General features: G+C 38.5%; 1 protein-coding gene, 1 long non-coding RNA gene and 1 pseudogene across 10 annotated transcripts in view; 1 reads left to right on the forward strand and 2 right to left on the reverse strand.

Annotated features, from left to right (window-relative positions):
- The window catches only part of TRIM69 (tripartite motif containing 69), a 36559-nt gene extending 28287 nt beyond the window's left edge, over positions 1-8272 (reverse strand). For 2 of the 8 annotated variants that reach the window (XM_072962529.1, XM_072962527.1), the window contains exons 1-2: positions 8063-8270; positions 4869-4990 (exon numbers count right to left, since the gene is read on the reverse strand). Coding sequence is in view for 4 of the 8 variants with exons in the window: in XM_072962526.1 (XP_072818627.1) it covers positions 8063-8068 (6 nt within the window). In the remaining 4 variants the exon portion in view is untranslated. Of the gene's footprint in view, positions 1-4868; positions 4991-8062 lie in introns of all 8 variants that reach the window. The other 6 variants (XM_072962526.1, XM_072962525.1, XM_072962531.1 and 3 more) reach the window with 5 other exon arrangements.
- Positions 8273-8279: 7 nt separating this feature from the next.
- The window catches only part of LOC140696808 (uncharacterized), a 36869-nt gene continuing 22782 nt past the window's right edge, over positions 8280-22366 (forward strand). Inside the window, exons 1-2 of one of the 2 annotated variants that reach the window (XR_012073341.1) lie at positions 8280-8654; positions 13344-13538. This is a non-coding gene — a long non-coding RNA (uncharacterized lncRNA). Of the gene's footprint in view, positions 8655-13343; positions 13539-20002; positions 20274-22366 lie in introns of those variants that run through there. The other variant, XR_012073342.1, reaches the window with a different exon arrangement.
- LOC116278017 (E3 ubiquitin-protein ligase RNF4 pseudogene) lies at positions 11356-20646 on the reverse strand (annotated as a pseudogene).

The following is a 22366-nucleotide window of genomic DNA, read 5'->3' on the forward strand; positions in this document are numbered from 1 at the left end:
GAGCAATATTTGAAAGTCCTATACCTAATAAGGGTCCAGTATCCAGAATGTATAAAGAACTCTTAAAATCAACAGCAAAAAGACAAATACTCAATTTAAAAATGAGCAAAGGATTTGAATAGACATTTCTCTAATGAATAGACATTTCTCCAAAGAAGATAGACAGATGGCCAACAAGCACATAAAAAGATGCTCAATATCAATAGGGAAATGTAAATAAAAACTACAATGAGATCCCACTTCACACCCATTAGGATTGCTACCATTTTTCATGGAAAATAGCAAATACTGGTGGGAATATGAAGAAACTGAAACCCTTGTACATTGCTGTTGAAAATGTAAGATGATACAGCTACTGTGGAAAATAGTTTTTCAGTTCCTCAAAAAGTTAACTATAGAATTACCATATGATCCAACAATTCTACTCCTAGGTATATACCAAAAAGAACTGAAAATAGATAATAAAACAAAAACTTTTACACAAACATAAATAGCAGCACTATACACATTAGCCACAGATGGAAACAACCCAAAATTCCACCAGCTGATGAAGGGATAAACAAAATGTGGCCTCTTCATCAAATGAAAGATTATTCAGTCATAGAAAGGAATGAAGCATTGATAACATGCTACAACAGCATTATGCTAAATGAAAGAAGCCAGACATAAAAGGTAACATATAATTCACACATTATATGAAATACCCAGAATAGGTAAATCCATAGAGACAGGAAACATTAGTTGTTGTCAGAGGATGGGGGAAAGAGAAATAGGGAATGACTTCTTAATGATATGAGGTTTCTTTTGGAGGTGATTAAAGTATTTTGGAACTAAATAGAGATGGTGGTTGTACAATATTGTGAATGAACTAAATATCACTGAATTGTATACTTTAAAATTGTTTTTAAATCATTACTTTTATTTGACACAGCATTGTAAACTGACTATAACTCAATAAAATAAAAAATTAAAAATGATTACTTTTATGTTAGGTGCATTTTACCTCAGTTTTAAAAGACTGAAGCTATATCTGACTCCAGAGCCAGAATTTTTATACTGAGCAGTATCCTGCTTTGCAGAATGCTGTATTATAGCTACCATTATCAAATAGTAGCCACCAGAAGTGGCTTTGATTTCAATATCTAAGAGTCTTATGAAATAAACATTCAATAATTCCAGCTCTGTTCTAATGCTCATACTTGCTGGGGCATAGAAGTGGGTAGAATAGAGGCTCTGCCCATGAGCTGCTAACATCTGGTTTCCACTAGCCGTTGTGGGTCAAGGCAAAATACAACTAGAAGCCTCTGGCCCATTCTTCTTCCCTTCCCAACCCCCTCACCCTGTCCCATACCTCATAAGCATGTGTGTGGAAAACCCAAACCATACAACCAAGCTCCATACACACACACACACACACACACACACACACACACACACACACACACACACACACACCTTGCACACGTCTGCTCTTTTGGCACACAGTTGCCTATGGGAGCTATGGAGGCCTTAACAGTGGACTCAGAATCTTTTGGACAGAGGAGTTTAGAGTCCTGGATATGTGACATGTTATTTAAAGTAGGAGACAGTGTAGGTTCTACAGTCTCATAGACTCCTTTTCTTGTAAAGAGAAACATAGCTGGAGGGTCTGAGTGGGAGCCTTATAGCATGGGCCAAGGGAAGGGCTCCCTCATTGCCCAGGATTGGGGGTGGTACTGCCCTCCCCATTCCACTCATCTTTATTCCTTCTCATCTGAGTATTAGCCATGGGTTGAGCCTGTCTCTGCTCTAAAATCAGCAAGGAGAGACTAGTCTGGAAGCAAGTCTGGAGCTTCATCTCATAGGCCACATCTTTACCAGAACTGGATTCCTGGAGTCTCAGGGGCCCTGTTGGGTTTGCCTGACTTAGCTAATTGGAGGACCTTGTTGTCCCCATTGACTGCCAAGATTCCAGGATCCTGGGCTCTTCTTTCTACGGAGTTTTCTGCTGGAATTCTGGAAATGACCTTCCCCACCTTAGACTTTTAAATGCCAGCATCCACTGCTCCCAGCATATACCATTACCAGTTCTATGTATTCTTATCCTTTCCTAAATGCTAAAGCTGAAAGGCTTAGATCCAGGAATATAAAAATGGGGACTAAGATGAGGCCTTCTCAAAGTTGGAGGATAATTTGTATAATGGAGATAAATATGTTTTAGGGAAGCATAATAGATGGGCCCCTGATGCTTGACTAGGGAATGTGGCCAAAGGAAATGTCAAGGGTATCTAAGATGGGACTTGAAGGATCAGATCTTAGGCAGACAAAAGTGAGATTATTATGGGGGAAAAAGAAATGTTAAATGTACAGGGATTATTTTTCAACTTGCATATCATGTGCTCTAAAGAATGAAAAACTTAAATATAGACAGAAGACATATTCTGAGGCAGAATCCCTGAGTATTGGTCCATGGGTACTCTCATGCTCTTGAAGGGGAAACTAGAACTCAGAACTTGCTCTGACACTTAAGTCACTGGTAGAATCAAGGAAATCCAAAGAATTCTAACCCTAAGACCAGAGCTGTCTCCATCTGCTGTACATCCCCTTGAGAATTTGAATATGCAGAGCTGCTTTATTCTTCATTCCTAACTTTCCATTCCCAGTTATAAATTTGTATTTGCCTCTACTTGTGGGCTTAGTTTCAATCATAATTAGGTCTCTTCTAGCCAAGGAAACACAACTAAAAATCCTCTGCCTCACTACCCATCAAACTCCATTCTCGCTGATGACTTTCTGTGCTCTCTTTCCGTACCTATGTTTTCACCCCATTCTGTTGAAATGCTTTGACTTGAGTTCTTGGACCTTTGCCCCCTAGTTTCTCACACTGCCCGTGTTCCTTATTCCTGACACCTGATCTCCCCAAACCTGGGTCTTGCCTGCCTGGACCTAGTATAGCCATTTTCTCTTGCAATATTACTTCTCCACTATTCTCCCTAATCTTTCTGAAACTTCTATCAGACAAATGTCAGAGCTTCTCACTCTAGCCTCCGTTTCTCTTAATTTCCTTTTCATATTCTTTAACTCCATAGTTCTTTTTGCTTTGCTCTAGACATTTCCCCCAACTCTTGTTATATAGATGCTACTAATTTTTTTGTTTCTTTAAACATTGAATGAAGTGAGTTCTTCCTAAATCAGCTATTTGCAAGAGATTTGCATAAGAATGGAGGCAGGACCATATTTAAGGCTATTTTCTTTACGAAACAGTATGTGCATGGGTTCTTATAGCCCTTACTTGTCCCCATGATCAGCATTGCAGGGTTGTTACAATGCAGAGTCTTTGTCCTTCACTCTTCCTCACCAACAGACTGCTTCCCACAGAAATGGCTTTGTCCTTGTTCATCTTCATCTTCCCTACACTTCAAATCTTTGTGACAAATGGGTATTTAAAAAGCTCCTACTTCAGCCTGCTTACCTGTTCTCGTTGTTCATTACAAGGGCTTGTGGGTCTTGGGGTACTTTCTTTGGAGAGCTATGTCACTCTCACTTTGTATAATTTCTGCATCCCTAGGCATCCATTATCGCATTCCTGTTTGACTTTTACTACATTGGGCAGTCCTAACTTATATGTTGTACTCCAGGCTTACAGAAGTCTCAACTTACATCACAAATAAAGTTTGTCTATTTTTCATTCTCCTTGTAGTTTTGAGTTAAAGAAGGATGAATTTCTGAGAGGAGAAAAAAAATCACTACTTTTATTCTACCATTTGAAAACCAAAGCTTAAATTGTTCTTGACAATTTACCCAACCTTTTTTGTATATAAGTGCATTTTTTATTATTGAAGTATAGTCAGTTACAAAGTGTCAGTTTCTAGTGTACAGCATAATGTCATGCATATATATACATATATTTATTTTCATATTCTTTTTCATTAAACAACCTTTTATGTATTTAGAGAAGGACTTGAGAGGAGGGAAGGAGGAAGATATTTCAAATGTATTCCATATGCCATCTTAACCAGAATGAGTAATGGACTTGTGGCAATAATCAATATGGATATCTCTTCAAAGATTACAAGTTGAATTTCCCTCCAGCCACAGGAATACAGACTCAAAGTTAATATTAAGCAGTGTTAGAGAAAAGGCTATGCAATATTCTTTGCACATTTGAATTTTTAAACTAATATTCACCCCTAATACCTTCTAGGTGTGTTAATCACAGTTGCTGTTGTTACCATAATCCATGCTAAAGATCAAGCCTACACATACCATGTGGCCTCCACTCCCCCCAGGCCACAGGCGATAAAAATACAGGTGGGTTTCTGACCCATTCCATAGACTACAACAACCCAAGATGTGACTCAGTGAAAAAAGATGATATGGGCAAACCAGAACCTCTTGTGAATTTAGCTCTGGAAACAAAGAGAGAACCAGGAAATAGGCAGTTGAAGTAAAAGCTTAAAGATTTCCATGAGATAGAGTTTGGGACAGAAAGGTCATGGCATGGAGAATCATAAGGAAACAGAATTTAGGAGATGAATTGTTATCAGAAGGCAGGAAAAAATGCAGAGATGTAGTATGGAGGGCGTTGTTTGGTAGAGACAAGAATTACATAGAGAAACAAATGTGGACAGTGGCTGTGTTACATTAACCACAGCACTGTCTTTGGCTCTTCCTGGATTCCTGTCCCCACGCAATGCCTTGCCATAGTAGGGGCTCAACAAATGACTTGGAGGAATGGATATTTATCCTCGGGATAAGTGAGGTTACCTCTTTGCTTACGGTAATCTGACTGAATCTCTGCTCTTGTAACCCCCTTCCCCAGCACTCTATAAAAACTGTTTTCTTAAAGCTTGCCATGGGGTTTGCTAAACAATCATCTAATGACTTACTCTAAATCTTCATTTTCCTTGATGTGTTGATTCTCCCCTTTGACTCTTGTGACAGGATATCATCCAAGTTCTTCTGTCTCTGACCACTCCCTTCCCTCATCTGGTTTCTCTTCCTCTTCTCACTATGTGAATAATCACCAAGGACTGTCTTCAGCTCTCTTCTGGTTGTATTCTCTCTTCTTACGAAGTGAGCCATTTATTCCCATAACTTCATGTACAGCCCAAATCTGAATTTGAGCCCACAAATGAAACTAAACATGACTTAGAACTTGTCTTTCTCTCTAAATCAATTCCTTCTCGTGACTTCCCTATTTCTATTTATTGCACCACCAATATCTCAGATTTGAAATTTAAGTTATCTTTGAGTGTTTTCTTCCTCCTTCTCCATCATCTAATCAGTTGCAAAGTCTAGTTAATAACACTAACAGGAAAAATAAATGCTCACCCTCCTCTGCCTCCAAAATCTTCTGTTCTTCTCCGTAGCCTACCAAAATAAGTTTTGTGGTTTTTTTAAGGGCCCCAGAATTCAGAATTCTCTACATGTTGCAAACCCATATTTCTAGTCCTATTTCTTATGGTTTTGTTGTACAATGAGAATTTTAAATTTACCATCATTTTACATATTATTCATTTAATTCCATTAACCAAAGATAACAAATGATTTTCTAAAAGATTATTCCATTTTTGTACTAGACTGAATGGGAAATTCTGTGGAAATAAAGAGGAAAACAATATGTTTATTCTCCACCCTCTCTCAGCATATACTTAGAAGGTCAAACTCAGAAAAATATACCTATCAGGGAATATGAAAGGACAAAAAATGTTGCATTTAAGCCACTCAAACTATCTTGAAAACTTTAAAATTAGATACATTCTGTATAAGATAAAACTTGTGGGAGAACCTGGCCAATTGATTTAAGAGAGAGGCTTGCCTAGCAGAGCTGGTTTTTAATCCTTGTAAATGCAGTATCTTTTGGAAATGGATGCCATTTAGGAATTTTATTTAATATGTTTTATAAATATATTTAAAGTAGGTTAGTGGTTGCTAGGGCTGGGGCAAGAGGGGAGTGAGGAGTGATTGCTAATGATATGAAATTTCTTTTGGAGTGATGAAAATGTTCTAAAATTAGATAAAAGTTGTGATGATTGTGCAACTTTGTGAATATGCTAAAAAAAAACCCTATTGAATTGTACACTTTAGAAGGATGAAAATACATATTTAATGTTATTAATTGTTGATGTGATCGGATTCTTAATTCATCTTGCCAATTGAAGTTTTGCCAGTTACACTGACTTTCAAGCATATAGCCTCTGCTATAAATCAAGGAATTATTTTAATCATATTAGCTAATATTTACCAAGCGTTCACTGTGCAAAACATTTTGCATACATTAACCCTCCTATAGACTTATGAGGTAGGTATTATCCCATTTTTAAGGAAATTGAAACTTATGTTAAATAACTTGCCAGAGTCACACAGTAACTAAGTGGTGGAGCCTGGATTTGAGCTGTTTATCTGACCCCAAAGCCCACTATCCTAATCGCTGAATCACTAGAGAACCAGTCAATGTTTTATGCAATTGAATTTATTAAATGGATTAAATTTGTGAGGCAAAATAGCTAGAACAACTTTCCACTGCTCTAGAGGAAGGAACCGAATTGGAAACCAAAGAAGATTCTTAAATATCTCTACCTGGAAATCTTAGGAAGTCACACCCACTGCCAGCCCCTTAAGGAAAGTCTAACCTTAAGGCAAGAGGGAGGGAAATCCAAGTCACAAATTGATATTCATCCTTCTGAAGTCCCTGGCTGACAGGAATTCCTTTCTAAGGAAGTCTGTCCCCCTCCTCCCACTCACCTTGTGCATTCTCCTAGAACAGAGAAAAGGCAAGGAATGATGAAGTCCTTGGAAACTTGTGGAAGAGATACTTAATTTTTCCTGAAGTTTTTTTTTTTCGTGAGAAGTTTTGGATTGTGATTTTTGAAATTATGGTTAATAAAATTTATAAAGGAATTTGCTGCTTTGAAAGGGCCTTTGTTGCATATTTAAGAGCATTTGTTGCTCAGCTTTTACTCCTTCAAAGTAAATTTTTTAAACTCTGATGGGCAGGTTTGCTGAAGAATTAACCTCAAGAGCAGAGAAATACGATTCATCTATAGAGGATAAACCACATGGCACAGCCACCTCAACCATAAAAGCAAGGTATATACTTGACGTGTCCTGCCATTTTCACGTAAGAAGGAAAGATTATAAACTTTTTAACTTATCAGAACTTCTCAGAGTTGAAAGATATCTTAAGTCATTTAATTCAGTCCTTTCCAGCCTCTCCCTGAGATTCTGAGCTAAAAGGAAACTCACTATTACACAAATGATTTTTTTTTTACTTTTATGGAACAGTGTCTATTTTTACTCACCTTGCCTTAAGGAAATAAGAATGTAATAAGAATAGGCAATAGCATTTGTTTTTTCCTCTAGAGATTATAAACAAAATACTTACACCTTTTTTGTTTGTTTCAACAGCTAAAGACAGAAGGGTAAGAACAAATCTAAGTCTCACCATAGAGGAAATTAGAACCTGATCTTAATGATTAATATACATGTAATTAAAGTTTATAGGAAGTGGAAACTGATGAAAATGGTAACTCAGAACATAAGGGCTCATGTGTCACAATTTCTTGTTGATGAATTTTAGTGAGTTTTTTACCTTTCTTGTAAATAAAAATTTTATCTGTATGACAATCAGAAAAACACTTAATTCAGAATAAAACTGCAGTTATTTTAGCTCTAATGAAACCTTAAAGGAAGGAATTTAATTTAAAATGCTTAATCAATTCTGCTTTAAATATAAAATACCAAATATGATATTATAAGCAAGTCAAGTTATACATAATAAAATTTTTCAATCTAAATAATATCATGATTACATTAATAAGGAAAGAACATTTTTGTATAGCATTTATTTTAATTTTTCTCAAAAAGTTTGTGGTGGGTTCCATTACTTCCCTACCAACTTCTCTTATCTAAATTCTCAGTTATTTCAAGGCCTGGAGAGAATATAGAAGTTATAAGCTGCCACAGGTGAACTATTTCCCTTAATTTTCTTTCATGATCTAATATTCACACCCTCTTCTGTAATCCGATTTTCCACACTATTGCTTAGAAAAACCAGCTGAGTTAGAAAAAGGTAACTCACCTCCATGAAGCTATCATTAGGCCACCATGGGGCAGAGGCAGGCACTTGGACCAGAGCTCAACAGGCCTAGGATGGCTGCAGACCAGGAGTCTGTGATCTATTAGTTTGCCAAGAATGGGCCCAGAGTATGGGGGAAGGAGGGAAAGTTCAGGAGCTTGGGAGAAGGGGGGGCCAGAGTGAGATCTGGCAGTTCCGTGACAGTTTGTCAGTTGCTTTGATCATCATTAGCTTAAGAGAAAGGGAAACTCTGATTAGAATGGCCTACCTGCCCACCATTTTTTGTTGGGGAGGGGAAGGCAACTCATTTAGATTCAAAGTGGAAGTCTAATCTTAAGGGTCACATATCCCCATTCCTGGCCTAGGGTGCTCTACAAAAGAGGAGATAAACATTATCATCTGACTATAAGTCTAACGCATGAGAAATAAGTACCTCATCCCTGCTCGTGATTTCATCACAGCATTCAGACACCAGCTTACGTGCTTTAAGAGAGCTATTCCACCTCTAAGAGCTCACATTCCTTTGAAACAGCCTAGACTCTGTCTCTGAGAAAGTAACAAATGCCTGGGAAACCTCAGACCCTAAGGAAGCGAGGTGAGAAAAGCCTTTTCAAATAGCTTTTTTCAGCAGTTTTAGCTCATAGAAATACATACCTAGACTGTGCTCCTGAGTGACCTCTAAGGAGCCATCATGGAACCAGTTTTTCTTACAGTAATTCTTCTAACTCAATATATTTTCTTGAATGTCTAGCTCCTGCCTCGCTGTCCAGCCTTAATGCCCACAACTCTTCCCCTGGTATGTGGGACTGCCCAAATATGCTGTGCTTCTGTGGCTTTGTATATGTTGTCCCCTTCTTCTGGGGATGCTCCCTCCTCCACCCCAGTCATTATCTGTTCCATAAACCAGCCCCTCAAGCTTTACACTCTCCCCTGACCCAGCCCTTGTAGAAAATATTTTGCTGGCTCCATACTAGAGTTTCTCAACCTCAGGCCTATTGACATTTTGGGCTGGCTAAGTCTTTGTTGTTGGAGAGCTGTTCTGTGAATTTTAGGATGTTTAGCAGCATGTCTGGCCTCTTCTCAGTGCATGCCCGTAGAATCACCATAGCTGTGAGAATCAAAATTGTCTCTAGACATTGCCAAATGTCTGCTGAGGTTGTGGGAGTAGGACCCACCCCTAGCTGGAACTATTGCTTTACTCATTTCTATGGTACCCTAGATCTTTGTACATGCTTGTACATAATTATTTTAATTAGTTGATTGCACATCTACCCCTTCCCTAAATTGTGGACAACTAATGGGTAGTGCTGTGTCTTGCTTACCTTGACAGTACGTGGCATTCATTGGATCAAATTCTTTGTCAAATAAATGGCTGTGAAATGCTGATGATCACCTAGAAACCATGTCCCTAAGTAAAAACAAATTTTTTTTGTTTTGTCTTGAATGTTTTGTTGTTGGCTAAAACGTTTAACAAAATTCAGTAAATATGGTTGTACTAAATCCTGAAGTCTACATGTTGTTGAGTCTTTGGCCTGGGGCAAGAATACTGGCTAGAAGACGAAAGCCTTGTCTCCCATCAGAACACTGAATAACCTTGGCTGAGATGTTTAACTCCTCTGGGCATCAGTTATTCCATCTATAAGATATGAATTCCTAAGACTCCTTTTCCACCTCCAAAGTTTGTGATTCCAAAACCTATGGAGCAGGAGGCCCCACATTTCACAAAGGGGTACTTCAGATTTTTATTTCACTATTTAAAAATAAAGTTTGGGGCAGGAAAGGACAGTGATGTTTAAGAAACTACATACCAGGCTTACCATAAAATTGGTATCAGGGTTGGGAAACAAAAACAAACCCATAAACCAAAGTTGCCTTTCTTTTGTAAGCCTCAATTTTATCACATATAAACTTGAGATGATAATACTTACCTCATAGAATTGTTATAAGGATTAAATGAAATGATGTGCTTAACAACCCCTGTCACATATTGAGTGCCCAGTAAATGGTCATAGCTATTATTGTTATTGCACTAACATTGGTATAGAAAACAGTTTACAAAACTTCTGCTCCCTCAAATTAACTTTCTGTCTTGAAATATAATGAGAGATTTAAGTAGATATTAATCTTCAGTGACTCAAATGGAGCTGAATGTAAAAGTTTAGTTTTCCATCCTCCAGACTCCAGGGAAGCTACTGAGAAGTCAGTTATTTCCTCTTTTATGCCTCAACAACACCTAGCAAATATTTCTATCATAGCTTTTATTACACTGCATTATTTATTTCATTGTGTTTTAACTATTTACTTTCACATCCTCCCCAACTAGCTGTGAGCTTCTTGGAGAGTGTCTTATTCATCTTTTTAACTACATAGACCCACCACACTATCACAGTTTAATAAGTACCAGGTAACTGAGCAGAAGAGTGAATGAATTAATGAATGGTCTGTGCCCAGCAGTGTACTGCACCTTGTCTTTTCTGGTTGGAGAATAGGGCTGCTGCCGTTTCTGTGGCTTGGGCTTGTTCAGAAGAAAGGAAGAGAGAAGTTTGTTCTCCAAAGGCTCTCCTCTCAGCAGGGAAGCCTAGTGCTGTGGATGGCTGCCACCTCTATCTTGTCACACCACACCGGCAGCCCCTTTGCCCTCCCTTTAGAGGGTCAGTGATGCTGGCAGGGCCACACTAGGGGCCACATGCCTCTCCATGCCACTCCACAGGAGAAGGGAATATGCCCTGTAGGATCTTTTTGCCTGCTGAAAGCTAAGGGGGAAGGAAAGGGCCCATATCAAATGCTACCGTGATTAATGTCCTCCACACAGGAGGGTTAGCATATTAGAGCTGTCTAAATAGTCCCTGGATAGTGAAACAAAAAAAATTTTCTCGAAGTCAGAAACCTATGTGCATAATGCTATGAAACTGAACTATGAAATTGGAGATGGAAAAAGGAAACTCCATGTTTTACTTTCAAAATACTAGGCACCAACAAATGTCTAAAACTATTATAAATAAGTCTGGCAGAAGACCCTGTTGTCCTTGACCAGAATGCCTTGTTAGGACCTAACGTTGTCTACTAGGAGTCCAGGATTGGAGGGCACTAGGATAGCAGACCTTACAGACAGAGGCCTCCCTGAGACTCTGCTTGACGCTCAGTATCTCTGTGGCTATCAGGAAAGCCCAAGGAAACCAGTAGGAAAGAACGGTTGGGCGTGCGTGTGCATTTGTGCAAGTGCTGCTGTTGCTCCCTGCTCTCACTGCAGGGAAATCATCATTTTAGAGAAAAAACAAGACACTGAGGCAATGATATCATGGAAACCTAACTTACTTTATTAACACTCCCTGGGATAGTCATCCCAGTATGCAGATTAATATCAAATCAGTGGGACCTAATTGACGTAGCTAAGGAAATGACCTAAAAGTTTATCCATCTTAACAATTTTAGGTTCTCGGAAAGTAACTTGTTTCTTCTGGCGGGTATATTTAACATTTGCAGCCGGGATGAATTTAATGTGGGCCAGACAGTAGAAAGGCTAGCCCTTGCTGAAAGGTGGCTCTGACTCCTCCACTCTGTCTCTTACCCTCTTTCTTAAACAGCTCATTTTTAATCTGTGGTTGATGAAATCTAGACATGTTGCAGCTCAAGAAATTTGGCTTTAGTCTTCTGCTGTAACCTCAAGGAACATCAGGAAACAACAAATGAAAATTGCCAGATTCTCTCACTGTGAGATTAACTTGGTCTAAGGCTAGGTTAGTTATTAAGTGGATAAATTTGATTATCCAAACTCTTCCAATCTCATTTCTTTCTACTCTGGCCAAATGAACTTCCACTTTTCCAAAAAGATGCCTGAAAGCTAAATCCAACCTGCCACAACTGCTCCCTGGATTCTTATCATTGCCACCTCAGATCAAGTCATCTCCCAAGAGCTGCCATAGCTCAAAAAGCTTTGCACAACTCTGCTGGCTATGCTAAAATGAAACCGTTAACATCAAGGGCAAGAGAGTACCAGTGTAGTACCACATTCCTCAGACCAAGGTTACTTCATCATTTTTCATATACACTTCATAAAGTCACTTCTACTTTGAGAAGAAAATCAACACCAGGATCTTTCCTTCTAATTCTACCTCCATATTCCACCCCCCCAGCCCAATTTTCAAAGTATTTTCAACCTTCACTGATATTATGCTGAATCCTTAAGAATCTTTCTCTAGAGGCTCTCCTTTAGAGCCTTTAATGGTTCTTTACCAGCTGTAGAATAAAATCTAAACTCCATAACATACCACACATGCTCTACTCATGATGTGGCCTTATTCTTCTTTTTTAGCTTTAGTTCTCACTTCTTCCCACAGCCATGCACAATAGTCAGCCAAACTATTCACACTAATATGCCCTGTGACAGCTCCCTTCAACTCTTGCTCTTACATCTTGTTGGGTTCCTGCTCTTGCCTAGATGTATGTCTTGACTGCCTGTGATGAATGGAGTGCCTAGTACTGTGCCTGGAACATAGCTATTGTTTAATAAATAGTAGGTGTCATTAATACCTTCTTGCTTTAATTCTGAAAAGAGATAATACAAGTCATGCTCCCACTGAAACAAGCCCTTGATCTCTGCCTTGCTTATATTCCAAATTTCCCTATCAAACTTTCCTCCCTGATGAGCTAGGCTAGCAATGAAGTGATAAAAGTCAGTGTCCTCAAACATATCTGTGGTGATATTAATCAAAAAGTTGGTTGCCTGTGGGAGATGGGAATTGACTAGATGGGAACTTTCTGGAATGATGGGATTGTTCTATACTTTGATTGGGGCATTGGTCATATCAATGTACATATTTGCCCAAACTCATCTAATTATATACTTAAGATCAGTGAATTTTTCTGTCTGTAAAATTTATCTCAGTTTTTCCAAAAAGTCAGAATTCCCTCTGTTTTTTCCCCTAAAGCAGAGATCAAAAACTCAAATGTCTATATGAGTTTGGCAGGTTAAGGTAAATATGTAGCGGGTGGGGTAGAACACAGCAGGGACGGTCAAGGGCTGCTGGCAAGAGTATGCTCTTTTTCTTTAGCACATCGACAATACATGCAAAAGCAGAATCTGTATTTAATAGGCACCTCGGGTGTTTCAGTCATTAGCCAAGTTTGTGATACACTGTGCTATGTCACAGAGCAATTAATAGTCTCAAAACTGGAGTGCACAAGATGATCTATTGAAATGTAGGAAGTTCTACATCTAATATTTAGAACTTTTTTCCTTTTTTTTTTAATTTTCATGTTATTTTTCTTCCTCATTTCATTTTAGAACATATGAAGAAACCCACAGAAGGGCATATTCCATACTTATTGTGCATATCCTGTGGCAAGTCAAGCAGCTGAGGTCTGGAATATGGGACTTCCCGAGAATGCTGTGTGTAGAACAGACATAACACTAGGATGGGCACAGCTTCACTGACATGACTGAGCCTCCATGGAGGAAAGCAACACTGCTACAACCATTGTAAGTAAAGAACAAAGTTTACTGCACCTTTCATTCTGAGGGAAACGGAGAGAGCACAGTAAAAATCACATCATCTCTAATTCTAAAGTGCAGACTGAATTGTGAGTCCTATGGGATTTTCTTCAAAAGAAAAAAGAGCTAGTATATGTGTGTATGGGGGTGGTGGGGGATGGGCAGTGGTGAGGCGCTTTTCTCAAGACCTGTGGCCCAGCCAGGCTGCTGCAGCAGCTAGGATGGTGGCACAGTGACATCTTTGTTCACAGAGAACCATGCCAACTTGCTGGTTAGTTGACCACAGAAGTGGAAGGCAGGCATACCTGTAAAGCCTAGGTGAAAGCAGCCTCTCTCTGGCATGGTAGAGAGCATAGAACCACAACTCCAGATTCCAGTGTGCCTAGGCAACAACTCAGACTGGTTTCAAAGGCCACTAGGAGTCCCAGCAGGACATGATGCCTGCCCGTATACCTACCTCCACCCTGCTGGTTGGGGAGGTGGTCAGAAAGGACTGACTTCCTTCTACTCCAATGGAGTCAGGAAATCCAGAGAAACCAGGAGATATCACCCTGCCTGGTCCATTAATTAAAATAAAGATTCCATTGCTCTAAACAAGACCCAGTATAATGGTTGCTTAAACAAGAATGAAGTTTCTCTCTCAAGTAAAAGCCCAAACTTGTAGGTGGCTCTGGTTTGCAAAGTTGTCAGTCTCTCAGATTCCTTTGATCTATTTGCTCCAGCATCTCTAGGATGTTGCCTTTATTCACATGACCCAAAATACCCACATGTGGCCAACTGAAAATAGATTGCTATGAGGAAGAAAGGAAATTTTGCTTTGAGGACAATCACCAGTCTCTGGCACACTATGACAACCAAGTCCAGCCCTCGAGCATTAAACAAAATGAATTGAAAGGTAGTCTCACAGTGTGTGGGAAATGAAAGTTTTTATATACTCCAGAGAGCAATTTTTAAAATCAGGTTTTTTGAGTTCATTTTACTGAATTCCAACAACCCATAGTTTCTGCATAAGGACATGGAAAAATCTAGCCACGCTGTCTGTCCAGAGCAACATGGCACACATCATATATAAATGCGGTGGTACTGATGGCAGCTGATTTTTTTCAAACAAACTGGGCAATTTTTAGTATGTTTAAGGGAATTGCAGAGGCACTGACTACAGAAGATGTGGCCACATTCTGTAGAGTAGATTTGTCGTCTACTTAGTTCAATCTCCGAGTACCCATCCATACATATTCGACACCGGATATAACCAGGTAGTGTGCATTTTAAAGTTTTTTCTTCCAGGACATTATGGTAGGCACTGTTGGTCATGTAAACATCTCTGTCCCTTATTAACCCCTCATCACTGCTTACCACACAGCTGCCAGTTTGACCTTGGAGTGACCTTGTGTTTCCCCTTGCTCTCCTCCTTTCTTCAGTAAACACAACAGAGTCATGGTGAGTTAGGTCAATCACTGCAGGTTCTAGAGATTCACAGGTAAGGTCAACTATTTCATCATTTTCCCCAAGATCTATCAGTTCTGCTTCCAAGATCACCTCAGGAGTTGTGTCTCCTTCCCCAGCTGTATGGAATTCTCGTGCTTGTCTGAAGTTCACCCTGTTACCATAGCACATTCTTGTGTTCATTGTGCTTTTTGGACCCAGTCTTCAGAGAAATAAGTGACCTGTGCCAAAGTTTACAGAAAATGCTAAAGTCCTCAATGTCTCACAGCTGTTGGTCAGTCACTCTCTTACTTACAGAAGAATTTAGAACCAAGATTTGCCAATATGTTTGAACTCTGATTCTAGTTCCATTCCTGTCTCCACTTCCTCAACTGCTGTGTTCCCACAGTGATGTGGGGTGAGTCTTCTGGGAGCCACATATGAGAAAGCTCAATCTGAATTTTTAACTGAAAAACATGAGAGAAAAATTAAATGTTAGTAATATTTAAGATTGACAGCAGTATAAAATACATAGAGATATATAGACAAAAATGTATACTGAAAATTTTTGGTAACTATGCATTAAACAAGTGGAAATGAATGAAATAGGGACTTTAAAAAAATAGATCAATGAAACTAAGGGCTTATTCTTTTAAAAGATAAACAAAATTGATAAACCTTAGCCAGACTTATCAAGAAAAAAAGAAGGACCAAATAAAAGTAGAAGTGAAAAGGAAGGTATAACTGACACCACTGAAATATCAAAGATCATAAGAGATTACTACACATAATTATATGCCAATAAAATGGACAACAACTTCCAAATGGACAAATTCCTAGAAATGTACAATCTCCCAAGACTGAACCAGGAAGAAGTAGGAAATGTGAACAGACCAATTGCTAGTAATGAAATTGAATCAGTAATCAAAAAACTCCCAACAACAACAAAATAAGTCCATTACCAAATGGCTTCACAGGTGAATTATACCATTTAGAGAAGAGTTAACACCTATCCTTTTCAAACTATTCCAAAATATTGTAGAGGAAGGAGTGCTTCCAAACTCATTCTACAAAGCCAGCATCACCCTAATGCCAAAACCAGACAAAGATATCACAAAAAAGAAAATTACAGACAATATCACTAATGAACATAGATACAGAAATCTTCAACAAAATATTAGCAAATCAAATTCAACAATACATTAAAAGGATCATACATTATGATCAAGGGGAATTTATCCCAGAGATGCAAGTATGGTTCAATATCCACAAATCAATCAATGTGATATAACACATTAACAAATTGAAGAATAAAGATCATATGATCATCTCAATAGATTCAAAAAATCTTTTGACAAAATTCAACATTCATTTATGGTAAAAACTCTCAATGAAGTAGGTATAGAAAGAACATACATCAGCATAATAAAGGCCATATATGACAAGCCCACAGCTAACATCATACTCAGTGGTGAAAAGCTGAAAGCATTTTATCTGAGATCAGGAACAAGGATGCCTGCTCTTGCCACTTTTATTCAGTATAGTATTGGAAGACTAACCACAGCAATCAGATAACAAAAAGAAATAGAAGGAATCTAAGTTAGAAAGGAAGAAGTAAAACTGTTACTCTTTGCAAATGATATTATACTATACACAGAAAATCCTAAAGATGCCACCAAAAAACTACTAGAACTCACCAATGCATTTGATAAAGTAGCAGGATACAAAATTAATATACAGAAATCTATTGTGTTCCCATACACTAAGAATGAGTGACCAGAAAGAGAAATTATGAAAACAGTCTCATTTACAAATGCATCAAAAAGAATAAAATACCTAGGACTAAATATAACTAAGATGACACAAACATATGGAAAGATATACTGGGCTCATAACTGAATACTGTTAAAATGACCATATTAACCAATGTAATCTACAGATTCAGTGCAATCCCTATCACAATTCCAATGTCATTCTTCACAGAGCTAGAACAAATCATTCTAAAATTTGTATGGAAACCCCTGAATAATTAAAAACCATCTTGAGAAAGGAGAACAAGCTAGAGGCATTACATGCCCTGATTTCAAACTATTCTACAAAGCTACAGTCATCAAAACAGTATACTAGCACAAAAACAGACATATAGATCAATAGAACAGAATATAGTGCCCAGAAATGAACCCACACTTATATGGACAATTAATCTAGGACAAAGAAGGCAAGAATATACAATGGGGAAAAGACAGTCTCTTCAACAAATAATGTTAGGATAGAAAACAAACTTATGGTTACTGAGGGGAAGGAAGTGGGAAGGAATAAATTGGGAGTTCAAGATTGGCAGATACTTACTACTATATACAAAATAGATAAGTTTCTACTGTGTAACACAAGGAACTATATTCAATATCTTGTAGTAACCTATGTTGAAAAAGAATAGGAAAAGGAATGTGTGCGTGTGTGTGTGTGTGACTGAAATGTTATGCTGTATACCAGAAATTGGTGCCGCGTTGTAAACTGACTATACTTCAATTTAAAAAAGAAAAAGAAAAGAAGAAATAAATAATGTTGGAAAAACTAGACTGCTACATGCAAAAAGCAAAACTGGACTGCAACATGCAAAGAACCAAACTGGATTACTTTCTCACACTATGCACAAAAATTAATTCAATATGGATTAAAGACAAATATAAGACCTGAACCATAAAATTTCTAAAAGAAAACATAGGCAGTAAGCTCTTTGACATTAATCTTAGTAATTTTTTTTTGATATATCTCCTCAGGCAAGAGAAACTTAAAAAAAAAGCACACACACAAATGGGACTGCATCAGGTTAAAAAGCTTTTGCACAGCAAAGGAAATGATTAACAAAATGAAAAAGCCACCTGCTATATGGGAGAAGATACTTGCAAATGATATATCCAATAAGGGGTTAATATCCACAATATACAAAGAACTCATATAACTCAACATTTTAAAAAAAAACCTGATTTTTAAAATGGGCAGAGGATCTGAATAGGCATTTTTTCCAAGGAAGACATACAGATGGCTACAGACACATGAAAAGATGCATCAGGGAAATGCAAATCAGAACCACAATGAAATATCACCTCTCACCTGTCAGAATGGTTCTTTTCAAAAAGACAACAAATAAGTGTTGGCAAGGGTGTTAAGAAAGGGGAATCCTTGTGAATTGTTGGTGGTAATGTAAATTGGTGCAGCTGCTATGGAAAACAGTATGGAGATTACTTTAAAAATTAAAAATAGAACTACCAGGTGATACAGCATTTCCACTCCTGGGTATTTATCTAAAGAAAACAAAAACACGAATTAGAAAAGGTACATACACCCCTGTGTTCGCTGCAGCATTACTTACAATAGCCAAGATACGGAAGCAACCTAAATGCCCATCAATACATGACTGGATAAAGAAGTTGTGATATATGTATACAATCGATATTACTCAGCCATAAAAAAAGAATGAAACCTTGCCATTTGTGACAACATGGATGGACCTAGAGGATATTACATTAAGTGAAGTAAGTCAGACAGAAAAAGACAAATTCCACTTATATGTGGAACCTAAAAATCAAAAAAAATTGAATAAACATAACAAAATAGAAATAGAGGTATAATTAGAGAGAACAAGTAGGTGGTTACCAGAGGGAAGGGGATGGAGGAGGAAAGAAATAGGTGAGGGAGATTAAGAGGTACAAACTTCCAGTTGCAAAATAAATGAGTCACGGGTTAAAAAATGTACAGTGTTGAGAATATAGTCAATGACTATGTAATATCTTTGTATGGTGACATTATAACTAGACTTATGGTGACTATTTTAAAATATATAGAAATATTGAATCCCTATGTTGTGCACCTGGAATTAAAATAGTGTTATAGGTCGATTATACTTCAAAAACAAACTTATAGAAAAAGAGATCATATCTGTAGTTACCAAAGGTGGGAGGGGTTGTGGCAAGGGAAACTGGATGAAGGCAATCAAAAGGTACAATTTTCCAGTTATAAGATAACTAAGTATAGTGATGTAATGTAAAAATGATAAATATAATTAATAGTAGAATGTTTTATATATAAAAGTTGTTAAGAGAGTAAATCCTGGGTTCTCATCACAAAAAATTTTTTCTATTTCTTTAATTTCATCTATATGAAATGATGGATGTTCACTGAACTGTCATAATCATTTCATGATGTAAGTCAAGTCATGCTGTACACCTTAAGCTTATATGGTGCTATGTGTCAATTATATCTGAGTAAAACTGAAAGAAAAAAATAAGTGTTGGCAAAGATGTAGAAAAATTGGAACTCATACACTGCTGGTGGGAAGCTAAAATGGTGTGGCAGTCTGGCAGTTCCTTAAGATGCTAAACATATAGTTACCATATGACCCAGAAATTCCACTTCTAGGAATATATTCAAGGGAATTGAAAATTTATGTCCATACCAAAAGTGTATGTGAATGTCTATAACAGTATTATTTATAATAGCCAAAAAGTGGAAGCAACCCAAATGTTCATTAACTGACAAATGAATGAACAAAATGTGGTATATTCATGCAATGTAATATTATTCAGCAATAAAAAGGAATAAAAGTGCTGATAACTTGCTATAATATGATCTTTGAAAACATCATACTAAGTGACAGAAGCCAATCACAAAAGACCACATACTGTATGCTTCCATTTATATGGTATATCAAGAATAGGCAAATCTATAGAGACAGAAAGATTAGTGGTTCCTTAGGGCTGAGGGGATTGGGAAGAAATGAGGGAATGATGGCTAATCAGTTTCTCTTGGGGATGATGAAAATGTTCTAAAGTTGAGATGATGGCCGCACAACTCTGAATATACTGAAACCGGCTGAGTGGTTTGTGGATTATATCTTAGTAAAGCTTTAACCAAAACAAACATCTAAGATGCCTTAGAAATGTCACACAAAACTGTGAAATTCTCAAAATTTAGACACAAGCCCTAGAACCTGGTGGGGAAGTGTGGAGCTCCAGAAGATAATGGGGGGAGCCCAGAGGAGGGTGCAGTGCTCAACGGTCCACCAGATGCGCCGACCTGAGGCAATCCTTAGTCTTGGACCCCACCCCACACACACACACATCTGCCTTTCGTCGGATCGCTACTTCCTTGAGCCACCTGCCCCTCCTCCGCTCTGTGTCCAGGGGAAGAGAAACCTCAGGGTGACATCGAGCAGCCCCGCAAAACAGTGCCAACCACTCATCCAGCAGCTCGTCAGTGACCTAGATGTTTCGTCCTGATCTGCCCAGTCCTGCCTAGGTAGCTATCCAACGGGAATAGAACAGGAAGCGTGCGCTCCAGCGGCCTGCCACTTTACGGCCTCTCCGCGGCTTGTCGGTCCGCTCAGGACTGAGCCTGAGTGAGCCGAACCCGAATATCTGTCTACACTGGACCAGGAAAGAGACCCAAGGAGCCAGAGGCCAGGATATACCGATTTATAGAAAGGGAGAAGCAGAGGGAGGGAGCAGCCCCGGAGCGGGTACTCACGGTGGACGCGCCCAGGCTTGCAGCAGCGCGCAGTGAAGTACAGGTCCAAGGTCAGGAAGCCGGGAGTCTCGGCGCTTATTCTCAACCACCGGATGGCGGAAAACACCGGGGTTTTCCTCTCCTTTTAACCCGCTATTTTAGCTTCTCAAGTGCCCAATCAAAATCTGAGTCCGTGGTATGTCGTCACCAGTTTCTGGGCAGAAAGTGCTGTTCCAGGTTAGAAAAGGGGACTTTCCCGTCCCTAGCCTTTCTCCGAAGACTCATGTTTTCCGAGAAAGGGGAAGGGCCAGGTTGTTGTGGGCTTTTCTTCCCCCACCTAGTCACTAGATCAGCAACTCTCACATTCTAGAAAAATGGTTCTCCGTGGAGGCAGTACGCCTCTCCAGCAGAGGTTTTGGAAATTAATAGGGCTGTTTTGGTTGTTCCAATGATGGGGTCACTACGGGTATTTAAGGACTGTGGGCTGGGAACCCCGGCCTACACAGACATTGTTTCACCCTACGCCTTCCCGCCCGTCTCTCTCTCTGCAAAGCTTGCTTATAATCTGGGTTTATAATCATGAGTAAACGTGTGTTTTATTTTTCAATTATTTTACTTTTTCCCTTAATTATTTATTGATCATTTACTATGCCAGGCCCATATACACTGGATTTTCCAGGACTACAACAACTACCAGGCAACTCAGAGGAATATATATTTTTGGTTTGGTTTTTGTTTGTTTTTGGAATTTTACCTAGAGATTTTCACCATTTCAGAGAATCATATCACAGGCAGCAATACCATATCTGAATTGGGGCCATCAATATTACACAATTCTGAGTCTTTCAGTGTCTTGGGTCACAGAGATCCTAGGCCAGTGCAGATCCTTGCAAGCATCTGACACTTCTTTAGACTAGCCAGTGCAAATAGGTTAGAATATTCACATACTAAGTTTACTTAGCTTCATAATCAAATTAGTAAAAGGGCCATCATTAAACAGTTATAAAAAGGAGGTGTTGGATCTGATTGGAGTTGAAACCTCTAAACTACAGTGGAGTCCTAGGGACTGTACCCAACTCAGTCTACCAAGCCTGAGCTTGAGTACTGACTCCTTATCCTAGAAATCTAGCAGAAAAAACTCCAATATAAAAGTGACCTACTTACTTACTGTGGCATCACTAGTTAGTGGCTGAGAACCGGTCACTTCACAGGTAAGGAAATCAAGGCCAGGAAATGTTAAGAAATTTGAGAGGATGAACTGTGACAGAGGTAGAACTAAACACTCTGAAACATGTAAGTAGACTTTGTGAATTCTCTGAGCAAGATCATTCCCAGAAATCCTGAGACTGCCTAAGATAGCTCTGCCTACAGGCTTACCTTTGTAGGAACCATCCAGAGTGAGTAAGGACCATCTTTTACCGAAAGGCCTTTAGAAAAAGGAATTCCTTCCATTTCTTCTTCTTTTTTTTTTTTTTCCACTGGCTCAGTGTCAAGAAGTTTTTCCTGTATCTCCTTGCTATAGTTTTAGGTAATTTTATGCGTTCCAGTGAGCTGTGAAAATAAATAACCACTGGGAGTAAAAGCAGTTACCTACAGCTTTCCATTTACAGAGCTCTTCTTATCACCATCCCCTTTTCAGAATAACCCTCGAACAGAACCTGGCACAGAATTGACACTCCATGTTTACTGAATGAATGATTAAGCAAGTAAATGAAGAAACTTTATGATGTAGGGATGATTCTCCCATTTTATGGATATGGTGACAGAGTTAAGACAATAGTTAACACTTTTTTGGTTTCTTTTGTGGATTCAAACTTAAAACAGTAATATGACTTTTCCCATTTCTTTTGTGGAATTAGATTTTAAACTCACGTCTGAGTTCAATG

This window comes from Vicugna pacos, chromosome 6, assembly GCF_048564905.1.
Source record: "Vicugna pacos chromosome 6, VicPac4, whole genome shotgun sequence".
Classification (NCBI taxonomy): domain Eukaryota; kingdom Metazoa; phylum Chordata; class Mammalia; order Artiodactyla; family Camelidae; genus Vicugna; species Vicugna pacos.